The 23,385-nt window shown below is 48.1% G+C and overlaps 1 protein-coding gene across 1 annotated transcript; it reads left to right on the top strand.

The window, feature by feature from the left end:
• Positions 1–433: 433 nt before the first annotated feature.
• Positions 434–12,931, top strand: LOC122394453. The gene is made up of 2 exons (XM_043391342.1): positions 434–583; positions 10,010–12,931. The coding sequence occupies exon 2, from the start codon at positions 10,038–10,040 to the stop codon at positions 12,468–12,470; it is 2,433 nt and encodes an 810-aa protein (XP_043247277.1). The 5' UTR covers positions 434–583; positions 10,010–10,037; the 3' UTR covers positions 12,471–12,931.
• The last annotated feature ends 10,454 nt before the right edge of the window (positions 12,932–23,385 follow it).

Below are 23,385 nucleotides of genomic sequence, written 5' to 3'. Positions count from 1 at the left end.
TAGGTGCAAAAAGGTGTATGAAGATGCTATGCAAGGGACACTCTGCTTGTGCCGACCAGATGATTCATACAATTCCGAAACCCGATAGCACCAACACGATAAGGTATCAAAGGAAAGGAAGGCTACCTATAGGTAGATGATTTGCGCAGCGTTGTTTGTGAACTCTTACTGAGACCTGCTGTAGTGTCAGCAATGCTCAAAATCAAACGTGTCTGTTTTCTATTTTGCATGGCATCCGAGAACCTCCAAGTGGATTCCCGTCTCCGATCAAGTTTATTTGGCCGGGAAGCCGGATGAGCCGTGCGATCACACGTCCGTCCGAGGCGGTCCCGCTCCCGAGCCGTGCAGCGTGACCGAGTGACTCATCGACATAGTTCTTATCACGCTCGTCAGGTGGCGCGCCATGCTAGTGAACGCCGGGCCGGGGGCCGTGCATGGCCCACAGTCGGGGGCACAGTTGAGGGGAGAGTCCGCCCAGCTCTCTGACGGACGGGGCCGCTGGTGGATAGTTATCACGCATTCACGGGGTCGAGTGAACGGTCACGGCAGTGCAATAACAGTGTAAGCCAAGTCTGATACGGAGGTGAGTGTAATGTGAGCGGCATTGTGAGGAGCCGATTTGGTTACGACCACGAGTGCCGACAGCGTCAGCGGCATCCATGGACGTGTGAACGCATTGCCACTTTTGAGATTTGTATGTTTGTCATTCAGTTAGAAGTAGAATGTCAAAGGCAGTTCCTTCCCGCCTTAGCAGCTGAAATCAAATTCTCGAATTTCGACAGCGCGCTGGCGAAATTCGAGACTCGAAATATCAAGTACCTATCAAGTATCAGAACGGTGCACCGTTCTGATAGTCGAGACTTGATAGTGCGACAGTTAGGTGCGGTGTCTTACGAGTAGCAGGAAATAAATATCGCCCCTCTCCTCTTCTCACTCCGGGCTATAGGCTAGCATATTCGTTTCTGACCGATTACAGCTCGAAGTCTGTGAGAAGTCCCTCGGAAATCATAACTTAACCCTCGCGGGCGGAGGGGGCGTTTTTTACCCCCCCCCCCCCCCTGGCGAATATTTTCAGTAGGTCAGAAACGCCTGCTGGGGATGGAAAGACGTTTTAGAGTTTTAGAGATAATGACAAATTACGAGCACGATTGTGTAGAGTTTGACCTAGCAAAAAATACTAAAATAATTTGGGTGACCTGAGGTCAGAGGTCATGTCAACGACCCCGAGCTGGGGTTTTAGTTTTTCGCAAATATCTTCAACAAAGATTGTCCTAGAGCTACGGCAGTAGTACCATCGCATTATAGTCTCGTCAAGACGCGTCAAATGACATACATTTTGTTTGGAAAAGTTCAAGTTTTATGTTGACCCCATGTAACCTCGAATGACCTTTGGTTGACCTTGATACACGAAAGGTCGTTAATGATGAATTCGTAGTCGCAGATCACGAATCTGGCCTCCATTTTGCTCTAAGCATTCATTTAGAGCCTCAGGATGACAAAATATATAAATTATTATAGCTGACTTGAATCAGTGAAATACAGGGTGATTTTTTATACAGGGCAAAAAGTAAAGAGCAATGGCGCTACCAGAAAACACATCAACTGACAGCCAATGTATATCTTTGTAATAAGCACATTCTGACATTTCATTTGCACACACAAACTTTGAGTTTGTTAAGAATCCGTCCGTTCGTTGCGCCGGTATACTAAAAGAACATACATGGATTTGGCCTCAGTGCTGTATTGTGGTGCACCAGCTTCGACACCAACAGGCAATGCAATCTCGAGAGGCAGTCACCGTATCACCATACGATCGGGTACAATTGTGATATGGCACAAATCATATGCAACCCCTTGTTTTCCCTCATGTGCTCACGGAGGGGCTTACGGACAGCCCCTCTAATTTCGCCGTGAAACGTGTACCCAGGCGAAATGCACGGTTTTATGTAACTTGGGAATAGGGAGCATTGATGATGCAGCATAGACGGCGTCAATGAGATACACGTCTGTTATCTGCATCATGCAATGCTTCCGTCTGGATTTGGGTGCCAAAAAAAGGTTAAGTGTCAATTTAGGCCAAGTGAACCTCTCAAGAAAGGAACAACAAGTCCGTTTCCTGCACTCGGCGGCCACAAGTGCTACGGCCCGGAGAGCCCGGCAAGGCTACTCTGGAGGCTAACGCACATTGCGACCGACCCGGTCCAGACGAATGCTGAGACACGAGTGGCCCGCTCCTCCGAGACAGACCGGAGGCCACTGCGGGTCACGTGACATGTGAGCGACCGCCAATCACCGCGCCCGAGCGCCGCGCCCGCAAACATACTGCGCCGCACGGCACGCCAGCGCGACCGTAGCCGGGCGGCGACACACACGCGGCGAACAGAATTACGACCGCCGAACACAAATGAATTATTGCGCGAAAATGAATTATTATACAAACTCAACATACTCCCCACCAAAATGTGCGTCTTGGGAGCACATTTTAAAATACATGGGCACATCACTGACAAACTACTTAAAAACACTTCTCGCGCACCGGATTACGTCTGTCGCGGTCGCGCATCACTTGCGAAAGTGTCCATGTAGTGCGTGTGCGTCCGCATCCATCGCCCGCCAGATGCACCGAATGGCACGGCCCTTGCGCTTACGCACCGCTACGACGGTAGTGGGGCGTCACTGGCACTGCTCAGCGGCTGCACCCGTGGGCAGCCAGATGGGACGCATCAGCGTCCGCCACGATCTCTTGGATGCATGTACGTCGGCGACAGCTCCAGGGGGCAACACCCCTAGCTCGGCTGGCTCAGCACGGCGTTCCCCGTCGTGAGCGACGGAGTCGCCGACGTAGTCACCGGCAGCCGCGCCTCCTGCCACGAACCACGTCAGGTCAGCAGCACACGACACGTCCATGCTGTGGAAAAGAGACATGCGTGAAACATAGCTTTGAACAGTGCAGGAGGACCAATGGTTCGCGTGGAAGCCAACAGACTTGCCACGTCCCGAGCGGGCACGCTCAATGAGAACCCTAAGAACGAAAGGCTCGCGTGGAAGCCGACAAACTCTCCACGTCATGGGCGATCACGCTCATGAGAACCTTGCATCTGGCGAAGTTCAAGGGCGTTGGCAAATTATATCAACAAAAGTTAAATTAAATTCCTTAAAAAAACTAAATCAACTGTCCGGACTGAGTGCACACTGCACAGTGCACAGCTTGGAGGAGGAGTCCACGACTCCAACCTCACCCCCGACGCATTTGTTCTGGGGGACGTCCGGTCTGCCCAAACGGAATCCGGCAAGACCTCGGACGTGTCTCCGACAAGAACCACGAGCATGCTCTGCTCCTTTGGTCATTTGGGTTGACCACTTCAAAGACTTTCTCATGCACGTCTGACTGCAGGCATTGGAGTGCCCTTTGGTGGGGGGACCAGAAAGCTTCAAAGGCAATCGGCCTATGCAACAGCTTCTGGCCTTGCTCAAGATTCTGCCTCGTCTCGGCAGAGACATCCGGCAGATCAGGCGCTTGAGCAGCAGAACGGCTCCCCACCGTGCACGAGCCCACAGCGTCAGACTCGGAGAGTTCCATTGGTGATTGTTCATACTCAGCATCAGAGAGATCAACAGCTGCATTCGTCGGCACGCCATCGCCGTGCGTGTTGAACATGACAGCTTTCTCTCTGCTGAGACCATCTGGCAGTCGGCCAGGCAGTGTAGTAGACCTGATGGGCACAGGATGCTCTTCGGAGCTCTTCACCTGGCCCACCTCACGGGGTTCATCCACTTCGTTCCCTGCGGGCTCGGACAGGAGCCCTGGGTTTGAGACGACGGTCTCATCCTTGTCAATAATTCCAATAGTGCCCACGTCAAACGTCATCTCCTTTTGTTGACGGTGGCGAGCTGGATGATCGGGCTGATCATCGCCCTCAACACTCAACCCCGTCTCTCGGGGAGAGTTCTGTACTGGTGAGATGCTGGCAGCATCGGGTGACGGCTCTGCCGCCGGAACCACAGAGGGACCTCCTGACAAGAGGTCCGGATCGGGAAGCAGGAAGTGATGATACCGGTCGCATTCAACACAGGGCTCTGCTTCGCATACGCTTTGTTTAAGCTGGTGATGCCCCTGACGACACGCGCCACACGCCGTCATCCTCGGCCTTTGAGGTGGCTGTGTCCGTTTATTCAGGGGCTCACGACGCGTGGTCATGCTTCTCATGACAGACGGCGTCGAGGGTGGCACGTCGACGGAAACGGCCGATTCCGACACTTTGGCTGACTCACGAATCCGTATCTCTCGATTGAGAAATTCAATAAAGGCACCAAAGTCACCACTCTCCTTTCTGGCCCACAGCAGTCGCCAGTCTTCCGGAATCTTGCCTTTCACCACTGGTAGGAGGAGGCTCGAGAAGCTCTCGGTGGGCACACCGAGGGTGTTCAGAGCGCGTGTGTGAGCACAAAGGTGATCAATCAAGGATCGCATGGCCCGAAGGTCACCATGGCGGACTGATGGCATGTTCAAGAGCTCGCGCATCAAAAGCTCTCGCCGCAGCTCGCTGCGATCGAAGCGCTCTTTGAGAACTGCTACAGCCTGAGCATAGCCTGCACCTGACACCGGAATCCCTTGGATGGTGCGGAGCGCCGCACCGGCCAAATGCGACTTCAATACGACAAACCTTTGCACGTCAGCATAGACTGGGTTGTCGTGAACAGAAATTGTGAAGAGTTCCCAAAACTCGGACCATTTCATCACGTCGCCATGATAAGTGGGAATCCTCACTGTGACAGATGTCTTGAGGTCTGCATTTCCCATCGAATTTTGGGAGTCGACACTCCGAGCGGCATGTTCAGCTTTCTCGAGCCGAACGAGTAGCCTGGAGCCGAGAAACATCTCATCCTCCATGTTTTGGCTATGACTGGAATCGTCAGGCTGACCAAGCTTGTCGAGCTGGTCCTGGACATGCTGAAGCTCATTCTGCAGCTTCTCCAAGTGATGAAGTTTGAGAGCCAGCTGATCCACATCAAGTGCCTTTCGATCCCCCTCTCGGTATGACCTGAGGTCGTTACATTGTTTGGTTGCCTTTGAACGAAGCCTTGATCTGGTGCTCAACAAATCATCCATGTTGAACTAAACGGATTTCAACAAGAGGGGTAAAAGTGGACTGTATCAAACAATGTCTGTCCGGTTAACAAGGTACAAATTTTAAAACCGAAAAGACTATCCGGCCCGGAGGACTATGTTAAGAATCCGTCCGTTCGTTGCGCCGGTATACTAAAAGAACATACATGGATTTGACCTCAGTGCTGTATTGTGGTGCACCAGCTTCGACACCAACAGGCAATGCAATTTCGAGAGGCAGTCACCGTATCACCATACGATCGGGTACAATTGTGATATGGCACAAATCATATGCAACCCCTTGTTTTCCCTCATGTGCTCACGAAGGGGCTTACGGACAGCCCCTCTAATTTCGCCGTGAAACGTGCACCCAGGCGAAATGCACGGTTTTATGTAACTTGGGAATAGGGAGCATTGATGATGCAGCATAAACGGCGTCAATGAGATACACGTCTGTTATCTGCATCATGCAATGCTTCGGGCTTCCGTCTGGATTTGGGTGCCAAAAAAAGGTTAAGTGTCAATTTAGGCCGAGTGAACCTCTCAAGAAAGGAACAACAAGTCCGTTTCCTGCACTCGGCGGCCACAAGTGCTACGGCCCGGAGAGCCCGGCAAGGCTACTCTGGAGGCTAACGCACATTGCGACCGACCCGGTCCAGACGAATGCTGAGACACGAGTGGCCCGCTCCTCCGAGACAGACCGGAGGCCACTGCGGGTCACATGACATGTGAGCGACCGCCAATCACCGCGCCCGAGCGCCGCGCCCGCAAACATATACTGCGCCGCACGGCACGCCAGCGCGACCGTAGCCGGGCGGCGACACACACGCGGCGAACAGAATTACGACCGCCGAACACAAATGAATTATTGCGCGAAAATGAATTATTATACAAACTCAACAGAGTTTGAGCTCCGTTCAGGCTTACAGAACGTGCTCGAAGTGAGCACAGTTTTAATGCACGCAAGCCTGGAGTAATTGGCGATTTTGGGGAAAACATTTTGTTGTGCGCCATTTTCACGGAACTTCACAACAGAATGAGTCCCAAGAAGTCTTTAAAAGGTCCTGAAAACAAAATGACAAACAATTTCCTTTCACATGGATATACTTTTTTCGCGTTTGTTATATGTTTTGGTATCTCTAGGCTTAAAAACTTTTTATCTTGAATGGTTTTTAGCACAGTTTTGAGAGACATTATGAATATAATAAGAGATATTAACCTTACTCTCATATTAGCCAAAAGATATAAAATTTAAAAAAGACAAAATACAGTTTCGGGAGCTTTCGGCTTTGCGCCTTTATCAACCGTTATGTATTATTTAGATCATTTTCGTCACAAACTTGCATGGAACAGAAAATTCGAATTGGTACGAACATGCAGAAATCACACACGCACTTCCCAGCTACTCTTTAAAAACGCATCTTGCAAAACTTACAGACATAAAAGATTTATCATGAAGTGCAGAACAAGATAGTCATGTCGAAAACATGAGTCATACGTTCAGCGGAGATAGTATATATCGTGGGTACATCATCAATAATGGGTCCCGACCCCCCGACCAACATTGAAAATATGGAGATAAGCATATATGAGGTAAGTACATGCATGCATACGATAGCAGAAGTGTACAACAGCACAACCGCACGGCGCACACCCGCGTACACAAGTTTCCACGGTCAGTCAGTTTAGATATAATGACCACTCAGATGATAGGCCAAGACGAGGTTTGCGTGTTAAGAGTGGGTTGAAGTTCGCGAATAAAAATGGATTCCCAAATTTTTCTATCTGGGCCGTCTTTTGACGCATGCAGAATCTTGATTGAGACGTCTCACTTGAGTCTCAATTGAATCTCAATTGAGACACGTCTCAATCAAGATTCTGCATGCGTCAAAAGACGGCCCAGATAGAAAAATTTGGGAATCCATTTTTATTCGCGAACTTCAACCCACTCTTAACCCTATTAGTGGCAGGCTCCTGGCTATACCCTATTAGTGGCAGGGGGGGGGGGGCTGTTTACGACCCCCCTTGATATCTCGAGATATAACGGGCCGATTTTCAAAATTCAAACGGCATTCGATTTCGCTCAACGTGATCTACATTTCTAAAAAATAAAAATTAAAAAATGTCAATAGGGGGGGGGGGTAGAGGGGGGTAAAAACGGGCAAATTGCAGATACATTTTAGACTGTTTATCACGGCCAGGTTTCTGACCCAATCTTAACGCAACTTTTGCCGATCGATAGAGAATGAACCAGGAATTCACATGGATCCTAAAAATATGCATTTTCAAAAATCATAGGCGGATACAGATCATTGAGATTGGGGGTACACAAAAAGTATAGTAAATAAGGTTTTTGTTGGTACTGTTTCTAAAAAGGGTGGTAATGGTCTTGTTATGTTACAATTTTCTTATGAGAGAACGACTACAATTGTATTGGTCATGCATAGGCGGTGTCAGGGCACCTATGTTGGGAGGTAAAACATAACCCCCCTTTTTGGACGCCTGGATCCGCCTATTATAGCAAATACGTGTCAAAAGAGGATGCACAATAACTGTATATGTTATCACATGATACATTTCATTCACTGTTCGTAAAACTGGTGCAGCATCGTGATCTTCGCCCAAATGACTCGCTTCACGAATAGGACCCCCCAATTCCCAGTGCTCTGGAGCCGCTCCTGGTAAAGTTATGAACTTGAAATTTTCAGGGAATGTGCCCAATTTAGTTTTAGGAAAAGTCAGAAAATTTCAGCATCGTAGCTTCAGCGGTTTCGGAGATATTCCCGAAAAACCTGAGGGGTGGATAAAAACAACCCCCCCCCCCCTGCCACTAATAGGGTTAACACGCAAACCTCGTCTTGGCCTATCATCTGAGTGGTCATTATATCTAAACTGACTGACCGTGGAAACTTGTGTGCGCGGGTGTGCGCCGTGCGGTTATGCTGTTGTACACTTCTGCTATCGTAGGGGAGAGTGGGGTGGGTTGTATCAGTTTTTACTCCGAGACCCATAACCTCGTAACTATCCGTGATAAACTCATTATTTCCATACTATCCCCTTCCTTGATTCTTCTGCTTTTTTGTGCAAAGTAACTTTTCCGCTACCTCTACCAGTTTTTCTTCTACGATCTGCCGAATAGAACAATGTTTTTGATACAACTTGCCCCATGGCTTGGGTGAGTTGTATCACATGGTGGGGTAATTTGTATCACTATTTCACGTTTCAGGGAGTGTGCTTGCTACTGGTTTTGAACATAACAGCAACATTAAATGGGGTTAATACAATGTATAGGTATGCTCAAAGGCTTCACTTTATTAGACCAAACTTAGGTCAATGCAATCCGAGCGAAACATCAACAGACTAGACGCAAAAGTGGCCCGTTATAAGAGCAAAGAAGCCAACACATTGTGCCGAAATGGAACGAGCATTGACTAGCTACCTACAAACGCGAGCCAGGGCTTAGCTTTCGCGATCAAAAGCAACATACCCATACATACATACATACATACATACATGTTACAACATACCCCACCCGGCTCTGATACAACATGTACCTAGCCGTCATCTTGGAAAAACATCCTCGTGCTAAAAAAACAGCGGACAGCTGGAGAAATCCGTTTTCACTCACGTAGCCTTAGAACCTACCCTCACCACCGCTACGGAGATCTTTCAAATTCGTGCACATCTAAATGCCCAAAACACACATTTTCTTGCAACTTATTTTTTTAGAATGACATTAAAAAAACATAAAATCGGCTCTCACCTCGAGACGCGTCCACTCAGCCAAAAGACAGAACAGGGAAAGATGGCGCCCGGAAAACCTCGTCGGCTGGGCGTGTCGCGAGCGCCATCCATTGGATAAGTTTGGCACAATTCGCCCTGATACAACTTGGACATGATACAACTCTCCCCGCTCTCCCCTATATGCATGCATGTACTTACCTCATATATGCTTATCTCCATATTTTTAATGTTGGTCGGGGGGTCGGGACCCATTATTGATGATGTACCCACGATATATACTATCTCCGCTGAACGTATGACTCATGTTTTCGACATGACTATCTTGTTCTGCACTTCATGATAAATCTTTTATGTCTCTGTAAGTTTTGCATAGATGCGTTTTTAAAGAGTAGCTGGGAAGTGCGTGTGTGATTTCTACATGTTCGTACCAATTCGAATTTTCTGTTCCATGCAAGTTTGTGACGAAAATGATCTAAATAATACATAACGGTTGATAAAGGCGCAAAGCCGAAAGCTCCCGAAACTGTATTTTGTCTTTTTGAAATTTTATATCTTTTGGCTAATATGAGAGTAAGGTTAATATCTCTTATTATTAAGAACTTTTTGCCCTGTAAAAAATCCCCCTGTAGATACACTCCCGTGACCTTGGCCTTGTAGCAGCCTTTTATCAGGGACCCGATAATATCAAATGTCGAGGGCGCTTTTCCACGGCGCTGTAGCTTTATTGGCTCCAGAGTTATGCGCCAATTTCTCGAAAACTGTTGAACTATGCAAAATTTGGCCGTTGATGACCTCTGGTGACTTGACCTTTGGCCTGACATAAAAATGACTGAAGTATTTTGTTTTTATTTTTAACCTCTTCGAATGCCACTTATCGCGTGTCGCTACGTGACCCAAGCCGAGTAAGACGGGGCAAAACGCCCCCCCCCCCCAGCACGACACGGAAAACCCAGACCAGCAGCACACTGCGGGTTAAATGGGTTCCCAATTTTGCCTCAGCTGATGCCTCATGCAGCTTGCGCATTTATTGCAGTACAAATGGAAGGTTGAAATTAATAATGTGTAGTCCTCTCATCCTGCAGCAACATTGTTTTTCCATGGAATGTCATCAAACAAATGAGCAAACTGTTCTTATTGTAAATTTGTATGTCTTTGCAGGTGCAACACCATTCAAGAGGAGGCAGCAATGTCACCTAATCCCACAAAAGGTTTGCGAGACCTAAAAGGGGAGTTGAAGGGTCTGGAAGTGGACGAAAAGCTACTGGATATTATGAAAAAGTGGAACTGCCTGACAGAGAAACAAGCCACGGAGTTGCAAGAAACGCCGATGGCAAATCGGGTAGACAGCATGCTTTCCTTTCTGGACGGCAGAAGACCGAGGCATTGGTCGCTCATGATCTGTGTGTTTTTGGAGCTTGGTCGTGATGAGCTGGCCCTGAAAACCTGGAAAGCCGTGCAAACTCAGCTGAGGATGCAGCTGAATGTGACCAGCAGTCAACGACCAGACGCGATGGACTTCTGGGATGAGTTTGTTCGACGAATGCTGGCAGCTCTGGTGTTGGACCAGCATGAGAAGGATCGAGAAGGAGTGGCGGGCGTCCCGATTCTGAGTCTACCGAGCCCACAAAAAGAGACAGCCTCCAAAATATGGAAACAGATAGTAAATGAAGCTGCGGCGGAGAAAAACAAGCGTATGTGGATGTGGAAGATGTTAGCCAGTCACTTGGCTGGTGCAGTGAAAGCCAGCAGGTGTAAGCAGAACGCCATTGAATCACAAACTATTAAGGAGGTGTGGAACATTCTGATAGACAGTACACTCAAGCTGCTAAGAGAAGGACAGAGAGACCGCTGCTGTGTCATGTTGAGACACCTCCTAGAATCGGTCCGGACAGTCTTTGACGAAAAAGGGACGAAGTTCATCAATGATCGGATGATTGAAGTGTGTCATGAAATTCAAGGAAAAAGCCAAAAGACATTTGTGAATGACATTAGAAAGATGCTTATTGAACATTGTCGGCTTCTGCTTGAGAAGGACCATCAAAAAGCGGCGAAAGACGCAATACTGCATCTCATCGAAAGCACTGGTACACTTGTGGAGACCATGACAAAGACTGGCGCCACCAAAGCTGCTCTTCGTCTGTGGAAAGAACTAATCGAACAGATTTGCGGCCTTCCGTCAAAAAACAAACCGATAATAAAGGATGAACTCTACAGGACAGTAACAGAGCTACAAAGGAAAGGCATTGACTCCCAGCTTTTGGAAGGCATGCGGGCTTCTATTCCAAGTGATTCATGGCCCAATACACCTCCTCCAAAACCGTCGACCAAAGCTTTGGTCGGGTCCGACCCTGGTCGCTATCGTTTCAAACCTGGAACAACCAATTTAGCTCTCGTCATCAACAACGTGGACTTCATCGAGAAAGAAGAAAAAAGGTGCGAGGGAGAAGGAAGGCCGGAGGAAGAAGAAAAAGAGGGGAAAAGATCCGAGGAAGAAGAAAAGAAAAAAGCAAGGCGCGATGGTAGTGAGATGGATGAGCTGGCGCTGACGTTCCTTCTGAAAAGACTTGGTTTTCATGTGAAACAGATGACAAATCTTACCAAAGATCGTCTTCTGGAGGAGATAAGCGCATTCGCCAAGCGTCCTGACCATGAAGACGCGGATGCAGCTGTGCTGGCGGTTATGACGCACGGTGTCAATGAAGCGCTGGAGGGACACGACCGTGAACTACTCTCTTTCCAGTCGGTGATCGATTGTTTCTGCGACGAGAACGCGCCGAACCTGGCTGGTAAGCCAAAGTGGCTGATTTTCCAAGCGTGTCGCGACAAAAGCGAAGAGGATGAGCGCAAGCGAGATAAGCCAATCAGTGAAGGGGGTATGTCTTACAGCGACATGTTCGTCACTTACACTGCTTTGCCGGGTCGTAAGGCGCTACGCAACAATGTTCAGGGCGCCTGGTATGTACACGCCCTCGAAAAAGCGTTCGACACGTCACTGTGCGAATTTTCCTTACAAGAGATCCACTCGGAAGTGCTGAACAACATGCTTGCTATGTGGAATGACGACAGATGTAAAGAAGAAATCGAACAGCCAACGCTGGATATCCAACGTCTTGGATGGACAAAAAGGCTGTATTTCAAAGAGCCAGACGATAAACGCGAGGTGCATGTCGAGCCCGAGAGCTTCACTTCCAGTGCAACGACTCGTGATCGGGGATGCGAAGCGACGACAGCAACGCCGTCAACCTCTCTTTGTGCTACAGCGGACCTGTTTGCTGTAGCGCGCACCGGAGAGTGTCAGTCAGAGAGCGGACCTGATCATCACTCTGACCCGTACAGCGGATGGAACTCCGGATCACACAGCTCAGAGTCCGGCCGCTCTGCGCCGGCCGAGAGCCGTGGCGTCGAAGAGGCTATGAGAAGTCCAACGCCTCAAAACAGCGGCGTCGGTGCAAAGGTTGACAACGTACTCCAGCTGCTGGCATCCATCTCACAGGAACAGCACGACTTTCGCACGTTCGTCACATCTCAATTCCGCGCTCTCAATGACCGCTTACGGGAACTCGAGCTGCGCGTTGGGGAGCGGGACACCCAAGATGCGGAGCGGAGCTCCCCCCGCTGAGGAAAGGGGCACATGAAAGAGAATGCGAAGTCCGACCTCCAGATTCCGTGCCTAATTCTGTCGGGTGGTGCTGACTGCTAAGGCTTCCAATCGTTCAATCAGCCGGGGAAGATACATATGTCTCGATATCTGATCGGTCACATCCAGCCCCGGTGCGGGGCTGCGGTCGCTCTAACTTATCCGCTGCGGCCTGGCTGCCACACTAGCCGGCGCGGCGCGCCGTGGCGGGCTGCGCGGGGATGTTGCGCGCGCGAGGCAGTCGCAACAGTCAGATAGTGGGTGCGGGAGATTATTGTGCGTACTGTTTTGAGCTGTTTGTGCTCGTCTGCCCGGCCTTGACTTTTCCGGTAAGCCCCGGAAGGCACTTTGTTTACCTGTGAACCAATTGGGTCTTTTACTCTTTCATATATGTCAAAAGTGTTGCGTTCACCTATATTTATAAATATATGTGATTGTAGGCATTTGTTTACGTGCATCATCACCAGTGTTGTTCGTTGGAAATCACCGAGCTGATAGCCACGTGATATGTACGGTGCAACTGAGACAGCGTGCAATCCATTCAGCTACAGCCGCATCTCAAACATGTATGTACACCCAGACATGCTTGATTGCCGTATATGTACACTGGAAGTGGACACGCTAACCAGCTGGTCGAGCAGATCGAAGTCACGAGGTGAGTGCTATTTGTATGATACCTATACCTAGTTACGTTACACAACTTAAAATTTGACATCCTATGGCCTATGCATGCAGCTTATTACTCAATCTAGTAGTTTGATGCATCCGCGTGGTGAGTTATTTGATATAGTAGCATTATCTGCAAGTGTGATTGATTTGTGAAGAAAAAAAAATTGTGTGTTCCAACAGGAGGTGGCATGGCCCGGGGCCCCAAATCATGCCTACCAGGATTGGCCAAACTGGACAGTTTCAAACTGGCCTTGATAGCACGTATACACAGTCCGTCATCACCGCGAGCCGATGTGTTGCGCATGCTAAAAATAGTGCGCCGCAGTGTATGCAGTGACACCGGTCGAACTGTAGGTAAAAGCACACGAACCTACGCGCGGGAGCCTGCAGTCAATGTGTGGCACAGGGCCCTGATCAGCTATCTCCTTAGCCACACGCGGTCCTACCTGTACAAAGTACCTACTCATTCATACAGTCGGCGGACACGGAGGGCAGCGTGCGCTCGCCGGACGTTTTCCCTGCTATGACGTCTCGCGTGTGGCGCCACATAGACGAGGACCTCCTGTTCCTTTACACGTCGGCACACGTCAGCTCGGGTGTCCCGTCGAATGGCCGATCTGACAGCGCGGTTCAGGTGGCCATACTCGGTCGACCTGTGACCCCACACTCTCAGTGCGCCGCGGCGGCGGGCCATTAGGTCACGGGTCTCGTGGGACACCGGCGGAGCGGTCGGTATTGTCACAGTTTTTAGTGGTGCGTGCCGGTCAATAACAGGTGAAAACACGTACAAAAACAGTTTTCCATTTTTCAGAAGCGGAAGAAGCCCCAAAAATCGGCGACCAAATACCAATTTACCTGCCTAAGATCAGCGTAAAAGCATGAAAGATCAATGCTATTAACTGAGCCATAGACCACTATATACTAGAGATGTCAATCGGATACCAACTTCTTGGTATAGGTACCGATACCAAACCGATACCAACTTGGTATTTGGTATTGCAATCGTAATGTGTTTGGTGTTTTGTTGGTATCATAAACCCTCACTAATGTATAAGAGGCTAAGAAATCGGTAAAAAGTTGGCATTTCCCTCATTTTCCCAAGTTGGTTTGGTTTCGGTATTTTCCCGTGTTTTTGGTTGGTATTTGGTTTGGTATCGGTATTCCGATTTTCCATAATTGACATCACTACTATATACCTATATAGTGGTCTATGACTGAGCGAGTCTGGGCTTTAAATGGCTTAATGCAGGGTCTGCTGGTTCTAATGAAAGTGCGTATGAACATATGAGGACTAAAATGACAAAAACGATCACCGCTGCGGATAAAAGAATCAGGTCGTTTAGCAATACAAACGTCTAAGAGAGAGCGAGTCCTGTAAGTATGAGATCGAATGGATTGATGAAAGCCAAAATCTGATAGGAACTGTGAGAGACGGCGGCAGCCTACGTCGGAATCAGGCTTGAGAAGGTCACAGTTCAGGTCACCACAAATCAGCACGTCAGTGTTTGGGTGATCAACAAGCTGAACAAGCATGCGTTGGTATTGCGTTTCTAGGTCGGTAAAGTCTGATGAGACGGCGGCCACAGAGCGATTAGGCGGTCGGTATGCTGAAGCCACTATCAGCTGCCGACCTTTGTCCATGTTTCAGGAGCACCCAGAGAGTCTCTAGAGCGCTGTCCGGGCGCCGCCGTTCCGGCACTTCCAGTCTTGTGGCGTCGATTCCACACCTGATGGCGAGTGCCACTCCACCGTAGCCACGACCGTCTGGTCGGTCCGAGCGGTAGAGCTGGTAGCCGGGCAGCACCAGAAGTCGACTGGGAGTGGATGGTTTAAACCAGGTTTCCTGAAAACCATGACGTCATAGTTGAACCGGTGCAGCTCCTGGGACAGCTCCAGCAGTTTCGGCTTCACTGACTGGATGTTGAGCGAGCCGATTAGCAGCCCAGCGTGGTCACTTCCGCCCTCTCTCTCCTCGCCGCCTCCGCTCTCGCGCCGAGCGCGGGCTGGGCGCACCTGGGGGAGACGATGTCGCAGCTCCGTCCCCGCCCGCCGCCCGCTGGGGAGGGGTGACCCGGTCGGCCCGATCGGCGCTCCGCTGCGCTGTAAGGCAGACTCGTCACGGGCCAGCTCGGAGTCGGCTGTTCCTCGGTCCCACGGACCCCGACCAGTGACAGGGCCGCCAGCACGGCCCCCGGCGCCGCCAGCCGTCGCCACTGCACATCCCAACGAGACCACGCCATGCCGCACAAACCCCGCACCGCGGCCAGACGCACCAGTTGCTCTCAAACTGGGTCGGCCGCGGCGTGATGGACTGGGAGAACCTCCGACGGTAGGGTGGCCGGTACACGTGTCCTTCGAGTAGCCCGGGGGCGGACTGGCCGGCAGCTCCCGGCGTCCCGCAGCAGTCGGAGCTCATGTGATGCAGTAACGCGGCCCCGCGGGTACCGCCCGGCCGCAGCCAATCACAGTCACGGGAGACGGTCACGGACAACAGGCGGGCCATGGCCAGCAGGACGAGCAGCCGAAACAGGTCACGATGCATGGTGGCTGCAGAGACACTGTCTAGTATCTACGGTGCGGGATAACATCAATGTATGGTCGAGCTTACGACGGCCACTTGCTGGGGCATTCCACGTCAAATCGAACAAAAATCGGCTGTTTTGCACCTTACCATCAGCGATTTCATTATAAATTTGTGAGCGAGTTCCTGTGTGACCCCGGACATTACATTGATGTTTTTTTGCACATTCTGACCACAGGTCTTCTAAATATAGGGCATCAAATTTTTACAAAATGTTGCATCTTATGATCTTTATATTTTTGAACGACCATAACTTTGGTTGTACTTGTTTGATTTCAATGAAATAAACCTTACTGTTTAGGTTATTTCTTAAGCATTTATTTAGAATTGCACCTCCTTAAATATATGACCTTGAAATTTGCTTAACTCTGTTCTTAAGCACAAATATTGAAATAGCAAAAAACACGTCACCTTCGATTTGGCTCATTTTCATATATTTTATTGCCTACCATATTCTTAACAACCTGTGAAAAAATTAGAGTGGGCCATTCATAAGTTTTGAAGAAAATTGCACAAATGCAAACGTATGTTAGCACGCGCACTGGAGGGGGAAGAGCGAATTTCGCCCACCCCTCCTGTTTTTCGCCAATATCTCATAAGATTAATGCGAAATTAATTATGGCTACCTGTCAAGAATTGAATTGGACATCTCATCGTGCAAGCAATAAGAAAATCGGTTCACAACTGTTCTAGTAATAGCGGTGTAAAGTGAACATCCTGTCGCCGCAGCGACGCGGCGACTCGGCAGCCGGCGCCGACCGCTACGCGCCGCCTGAATTGTAGACTGTGCCGGGAGGGAACGGAACGGTTCCGTCTTTACATCGCGCTCCCTACCGCTGATTACGTTCGATTCGCGTCAAATTTTGTGAGAATACTAAGAAATGTACAGGCAATCTTATGGTGAAAGAATTTTGAAAATCAGTTGGTAAACAATTGAAATATGAACGTGTAAACACAAAATTGTGATTGCTGCGTTTCCCGCATCAACTTAAACGGCCTTGCCCGCATCGGCCGAGCCCGCCTCAGCCGGCGACATGTTACTCTTAGCAGGCCTCTAACTGCCATATTTATTATTGGATTAACTAGAAATTCCCCATACATACTAAAAAAAATGTATGTTCTTTCGTATAGTGAAGATCAAAAGACGTGAAGATATCGTTGCGTGAAAATGTTTTCGTTGAATTTACTTCATGATGCATTTCCACACGGCTCAAAATTCACCGCAAAATACCGTTTGCCTGAGACACTTTTACTATGGAACGTGAATGCTTGACTACGATGACTATGCATTTCCATTCTCGCAGAGTTTGGGATATCACTAATCAGCAATCATTCATTTCAGAAAGTGTACACAAGCAAGCATGTCTTGACTCTGTCTTTCAAGGTCACGCGCGGTTGCGTGATGTTGATGCATGAAAACGGCGTTTGCCGCGAAAGTTATGAATGGCCCACTCCAATTTTTTCACAGATGGTTAGGAACATTGTGACGGACATAATATGTAAAAATTACCCAAATCGAAGGTGACGTGTTTTTTGCTATTTAATTTTTTATGTTTTAATTCAAGGTCAAATGCATTTCAAGGTCACTTCAATTTAATTTTATAATTAAAAATCAAAGCCTTATCAATTGCCTATAAGACCCTGTTAATATCATTTTGATACCAGAAAAGGAACCAGAGTTATAGCCATTTAAAAAATTGATGTGTGGCATTTTTCGCTATATTCGATGACCTATATCTCAGCCATACGTTATCAAATTTCGAAAATATTATACGTAGCTCAGTTTTGAACCATGCCCAGTCTGCCTACAAATTTTCAGAAAAATCGAAGGGGGTGACGGATTTCGGTGTTTGATTTGACGTGGAATGCCCCTGCTACGCGGACACAGAAATTGATAAGCTTTGTACCTATGCGCTGGAGTTGGGCTGCACCGTGTGAATACCATATTTTGACTATACGATCTTTATATCATACGATCATTTGGCGTACGATCATTTACCTCTAAGATCTTTTGCGAATACGATCTTCCGTCCATACGAACATTATACCTACTGTATGATCTTTATTCCAAACGATCTTTTGACATACGATCATTTTCCTTGACGATCTTTTGCAAGTACGATCTTTTGTCCACACGAGCATTATGTCGCACGATCTTTATCCATTACAACCTTTTTGGCATACGATCATTTTCCTTGACGATCTTTAGCGAATACGATGTTTTGTCCATACGAGCATTATGTCGCACGATCTTTATCCATTACGATCTTTTGCATACGATCAACTTCCTACGATCTTCTCCAATACGATCTTTTGCTTTACGATCTTTTGTCCGGTTGCCAAAATCCCATAGCAATTATCAGCCACACTTTACGACGCTCTAACAGGTCCCGATTTTCCCGACTTTTGGGTCATTGACCTGACCTGGAAGATCAACCAATGACCTAAAACCTTAAAATTGGGTATCATCGGCTTCCTCTCGTCACGGGCAACACGCTCGTTTCTATTCCGCGAAGCTCTAGCTCGATCAGGGGCGAAACGGCAAGGGGGGTCAAACGGACGTCTCCCTTAGGTATACGCTCGCGGCTGGAAAAACGCCATCAGCCTACATGCGTTACATCACGGTATATAGAGAACTACACCTTTTTACTGCCAAATATAAAAATAGTAAACACAGTTCAGAAATAGTACAACCATTTCGGCAGTTCGGCATAGTGCACCGCTACTTCGGCCGAGTGCATGAAATTCAGTAATAGTGCAAGCGGATCCGAAACAGTGCAAGCAATTTAAAAGGTAATGCATTTCATTTTCAGTAGTTGCGATTTCAGTTTCACCAGAGTGCATTGCTTCGTCATATGCATTGGTATTCGGCGAACCGCAAAGCGGTTCGAAACTTAACTTAATCTAACTTACTTAATCTTAACTTACTTAATCTAAACTTAACTTAATCAAAACTTAATCTTCAATAAATTCGGTGCCCACTGCCCCATCTACACCTTTTTACGGCCAAATGTAGAAATAGTGCACACAGTTCAGAAATAGTGCAACCATTTCGACAGTTCGGCATAGTGCACCGCTTCTTAGGCCGAGTGCACGAAATTCAGTAATAGTGCACACGGCTCCGAAACAGTGCAAGTAATTTAGGGGAGAGAGGTCATATTGCGCCATGTTCTTAAATGCGCCACACCTTCCTCCTGTCCAAAATTCGATTCGAATGAATGCTCGAATGTGTGCATTTACTTCACCACCAATAACTCGCTCTTATTCCGGTCCACGGGGGCAGGTGAGGTGTCTCAGCTTTCTCGCAGACCATTTTTTGTGATTTCCTCTATTTTCTTACGCGAAACAGTCTATTTCGACCTTTGCTAGTGTCATGGTTTACACTGTAAAAAATGTCACGAGCCAATTCTATGACAAGGAGTGGGTTACACGGTCGTCCATTGTACCTTGCTGTTATATATAGGGACATTATCAGCCTGAGAGTTGTTAGTTAAAGAGTGGCCTCGTGAAACAATTGGTTACAAACGGTAACCTAATAACTTAAATGCTTCCCTAACACCCCTTCCTGCTTATCAACAGATTTCGCGCTGTGTCGGAAAACTACGCATAGTCTCATAATTAAATCCGCCAGAAGCTTGTTGCATGCTAGTTACATGCGTGTTTCATTATCGTGTCATATTGTTATTATGTCGGCTAATGAGGCACCGCCCTGCACGTGCTTTAAATATAATCCTGCGCACACGCCACCTAGTCGGAAACTCATCATCGGACTAGTCCTGGTAGGGTTTTCGTGTTGCCGAATGAGGCGAAACGACTTTGATTCGGTAGTGCCTCATAAATCCCTGCTACGGTGAGCAGCGACGAGTCTGAGACTGCTTCTAAAACGCGTCCTTCACTTCCGGCGGGGCCGTCATTTCCGGCCGCCATTGTTCAGTTCTGCGGCTGCCGGCGGTTGGTGCGGTTGTGTTGTGGCACGGTGCGTTGTGAAGTTCTCGGACTGGGATATTTCGAAGGTACGTTATATTGTATGATATTTACGTAGCAATGGGCGACATTTTATTTATTTCGTAATATTCTGAACACATGTTGCGTCATAGAATTCACTCCTTGACCGCTGTGGGCCACTGTTTCGTTTGAATTCCGACTATTGGAAGACGGACTTTCTTTCAGTTGCTGTCTAGCCTTTTTTCCAAATGTGTAAGCTACATATATTGCCTGACATTGATTTATCTTACACAAAAGTCAGTTGATGTAGATAATAAAGCCATTCTCACTGATATTTTAAAATCAGCAGTTACCTAATTTTCTTTTCTGTTTGCAGAGTTGCTTAAAGTTGTGGGAGACCGAGGCATGAAGGTATACCGGAAGCCAGCGATATTTCTGTTGGTAAGCCTCGCCCAGAAAAAAAAAATACTTTTTTTTAAATATTTTTGTTGCCCGACCCGGGCTTTTGTCGTTAGTAGCACACATTCATACTGGGTTAGTACACTATATACACGGCAGTGGTACGAAGCGTTTTCGGCACCCGCTACGCGGGACAGCCTTGACCGCACGCTTCCTGTCACGCACCCCAGGTGGCACCGCACTGGTGCGCACGCTGGGGCTATCCCGATTTCTCGGGCCCGGCAGGTCAGAGGGCTGCTCCGGGACATGAAGCGAGGCCGTGCCCTCGGGACATGTCACCGGACCGAAGGATCTGTTTAAAGGCGGATCAGGCCCGTGTACCTGCGGCCGGGGGCGCTGGCTGGCACAGCGGTAATCCCCACGACCGAGCGAACACTCCCCAGTTACTGCCATCTCCTGGGTAGGAGCCGGCCGAGGAAAACGCTGCCAGAGGTCAGCTTTGATCCAAGGACCTCCCACACCAAACGTGAACGCACTTGCCAACTGCGCCACAAGGGTGGTGAAAAAAATACTTGCTTGAATCTGCAAAGTATGGCAAATATTTGATGGACTGCACAGTGCACAACGTACTATTGGTCTCAAGATAAGGGTCCAGGCGGCCTGTAGGTTTGATGCGGTGAATACCCTCACCCTCGCCACAGCTGGAGTGGGGGTAGGGGAGGGGGTGCGTGCGGCCCGAGTCTGACAGCGGGGTCGCTCGCCGCAGTGTGGTGTCCAGCGGTGCAGTCGGAATCAGGCGGAATTATGCCGGCGGCTGTAGCCGGTCGAAGGGCCTGGCTCAGTCGCGCCTCGAGACGATTTACCGAGCAGGCTGTCAGCGATAGATGGGAGGGGGTGTGGTCAGGGCGCTGTTTGATCACCAAATCAGCATGCTGTCAGTTTGCTGGCGTTTCTCATCTTCCCATTGGTCATTGATGAACCACACGTGGTGTGTGCGATTGACCAATGAGAGACTAAGAGACGCCTGTAACTGGCTTCCATATATTGGAAAACCGACAGCAAGCGGAAAAAAACGACAGTGCATGGGGCGCACTAGCTTTAAAGCTCACTCCGCAAAAGCATAGCTTTCCATGGTTGAGGTTGACGGGTGTTGCCTGCCCCAGAATTCTTGCGATTACTCTCAACAAGGCAACCATAGAAAGCTGAAAAATAGCACACCTGACTTAATTCAAGCCGATTCTCTGGTGACACCAACGACCAATTACATTTTCAATTCTCGTCGAGTCACTGACCTTTGACGTCATAAAAGACTTCACTCGGTCCTAAAATATTGCGGCTTGGCAACTCCGTCATTGCTATAGGTCCACTTCTGCAGATAAATAAAATTCACATGATTTCATATTCTTCCGAGACCTTGCAACTTTTCTGTTTCGTAATTTTCTATAAAGTTCACGTAAATCTAGGTCAATGACGTGACCTCACCATCGTAATTCAACAAGGAACAAGGGACATTAAAATTTATTTTGATGACAAAAAATGATTTAAGACTATCGTTTGCACATGGAGTCTTGCTCGTATCGCTTCACTCCGTTCAAGATAGATGCTCAACTTTTGCGTTTTGAGCCATGTGCAACGTCATAAACGACATTACATAGATATTGGAGCTTTTTTTTGTCATTAACTACCGTTCCAACTGAAATACAGGGAACGGTATTTACTGAAATACATATATTAAACCTCAAGTAGTTAATTAGAACAAATCTTTTAAACGTCTCGCAAAAGATTTTTTCCACTTACGAGCGGTTTAATAATTTTATCCCGTACCGCCGATATATTTCGGATGCTTAATGGTAAATAATTCATTTTATATAAAAATACGACATTTCAGACTAGACGAAATGTCTACTAGACGTTTAACAGTTTCTTAATCGCCTAGACGTTTAACAAATCAGTTACACGACATCTGATAATTTTCTCTCTTTACACGTAAAGCAATTGTAAACCCTGTCTACGGTACGGGATAACCGCATTTACACATCCACGCGCTATCCTCTAAATTACAGGGTGATCAATAAGGGATGACATAAAGTCAGTCCTGCCAGAGGCATAAGACATAATGCAAAAGCAGCTCACTCCAGCAAAAGCTGGAATGATAAATCTTAGACATTTTACATCGCACAAACAGAAATCAGTTGTGTCGCTCGAAGAAAACTTGCTTCTCCGTGCGGCAGACCTCGGCCAAGACCTTCGCTCCGTGCACATCCTTGTATGGAATCAACTTTTGTGGATTCTTCGGCGAAGGAGCCTGTATTCTTCTTGCGGGTGCTTGCTGTAGCGCGAGCCACTTTTCGTCACTCAATATCACCCTTTCGAACCATTCTTCCGCTTCACTGAGCCGTGAGCCAAAAGATGCACGCTTCCAGCCTCGACACCATGCTGTCAGGGTAGATGACGGTCATTAGGATCGGGCGATAATGTTTCCAGTTTAGTTTCTTCTTGTGGAGGATTGTCCATCTTAGAGATGTCAAATCGAATACCAACTTTTTGGCATACCGATACCAAACCGATACCAACTTGGTATTTGGCGTTTCGAACACATTTGGTATTTTGTTGGTAGGTATTGTGAGTCCTCGCTAATGTAAAAGAGACTGTGACTTTGGTAAAAAGTTGGCACTTCCCTGATATTCCGAAGTCGGTTCGCTTTTGATATTTTCTCACGGTTCCTGTTGGTATTTGGCTTGGTATCGGTATCACGACTTTCTGTAATTGACATCACTAGTCCATATACCTATTTAAAAATACATTCCCTGGGTTTCTTAATCCATCGCGAGCGTGAATACTGGACAGATTATTAAAGAATTGCTAGACTCTCATCACCTTCGAGCAACTGAACAAGATCCCAGCACCCCTGGTCACTCTGCAGTCTGGATTTTTCCTGCTTGGACTTCACCGTTTAACCTCAAGCAACTCAATTTGCGGAACGAACTCAAGAGTCCAAGACCCTTGATGAATTGAACGCTGCCGTGTGTCGTCGAAGGCCTCGTCTGCACGATGGCCGGCGATCATTTGGGCCTCCAGCGGGGGCTTAATATTCGCTAATGAACATCCTGCACCTGTGCACGTGACCTGACCTCAGAGGTCACATGTTGCTCTGACACTTTTAACTTGATTGTGAATCGCTGGGTGTTGTTTTTTTTTTTTGTTTGCAAGGCTTTTAGCTTAATTATGGGTGAAACGGCGGCGGGGTCAAGCACCCCCCCCCCACTCCAGACCCTCCCGGTATTCAGAAGGCCGATAGGTCCA

Source organism: Amphibalanus amphitrite, unplaced genomic scaffold (genome assembly GCF_019059575.1).
Source record: "Amphibalanus amphitrite isolate SeventyFive unplaced genomic scaffold, NRLGWU_Aamphi_draft 000592F_arrow, whole genome shotgun sequence".
NCBI lineage: Eukaryota > Metazoa > Arthropoda > Thecostraca > Balanomorpha > Balanidae > Amphibalanus > Amphibalanus amphitrite.
This window is presented reverse-complemented; position numbering and strand designations above follow the sequence as displayed.

Excerpts from the sequence above, each read along its gene's own strand:
- LOC122394453 (XM_043391342.1), top strand. The coding sequence starts at position 10,038 with ATGTCACCTAATCCCACAAAAGGTTTGCGAGACCTAAAAGGGGAGTTG.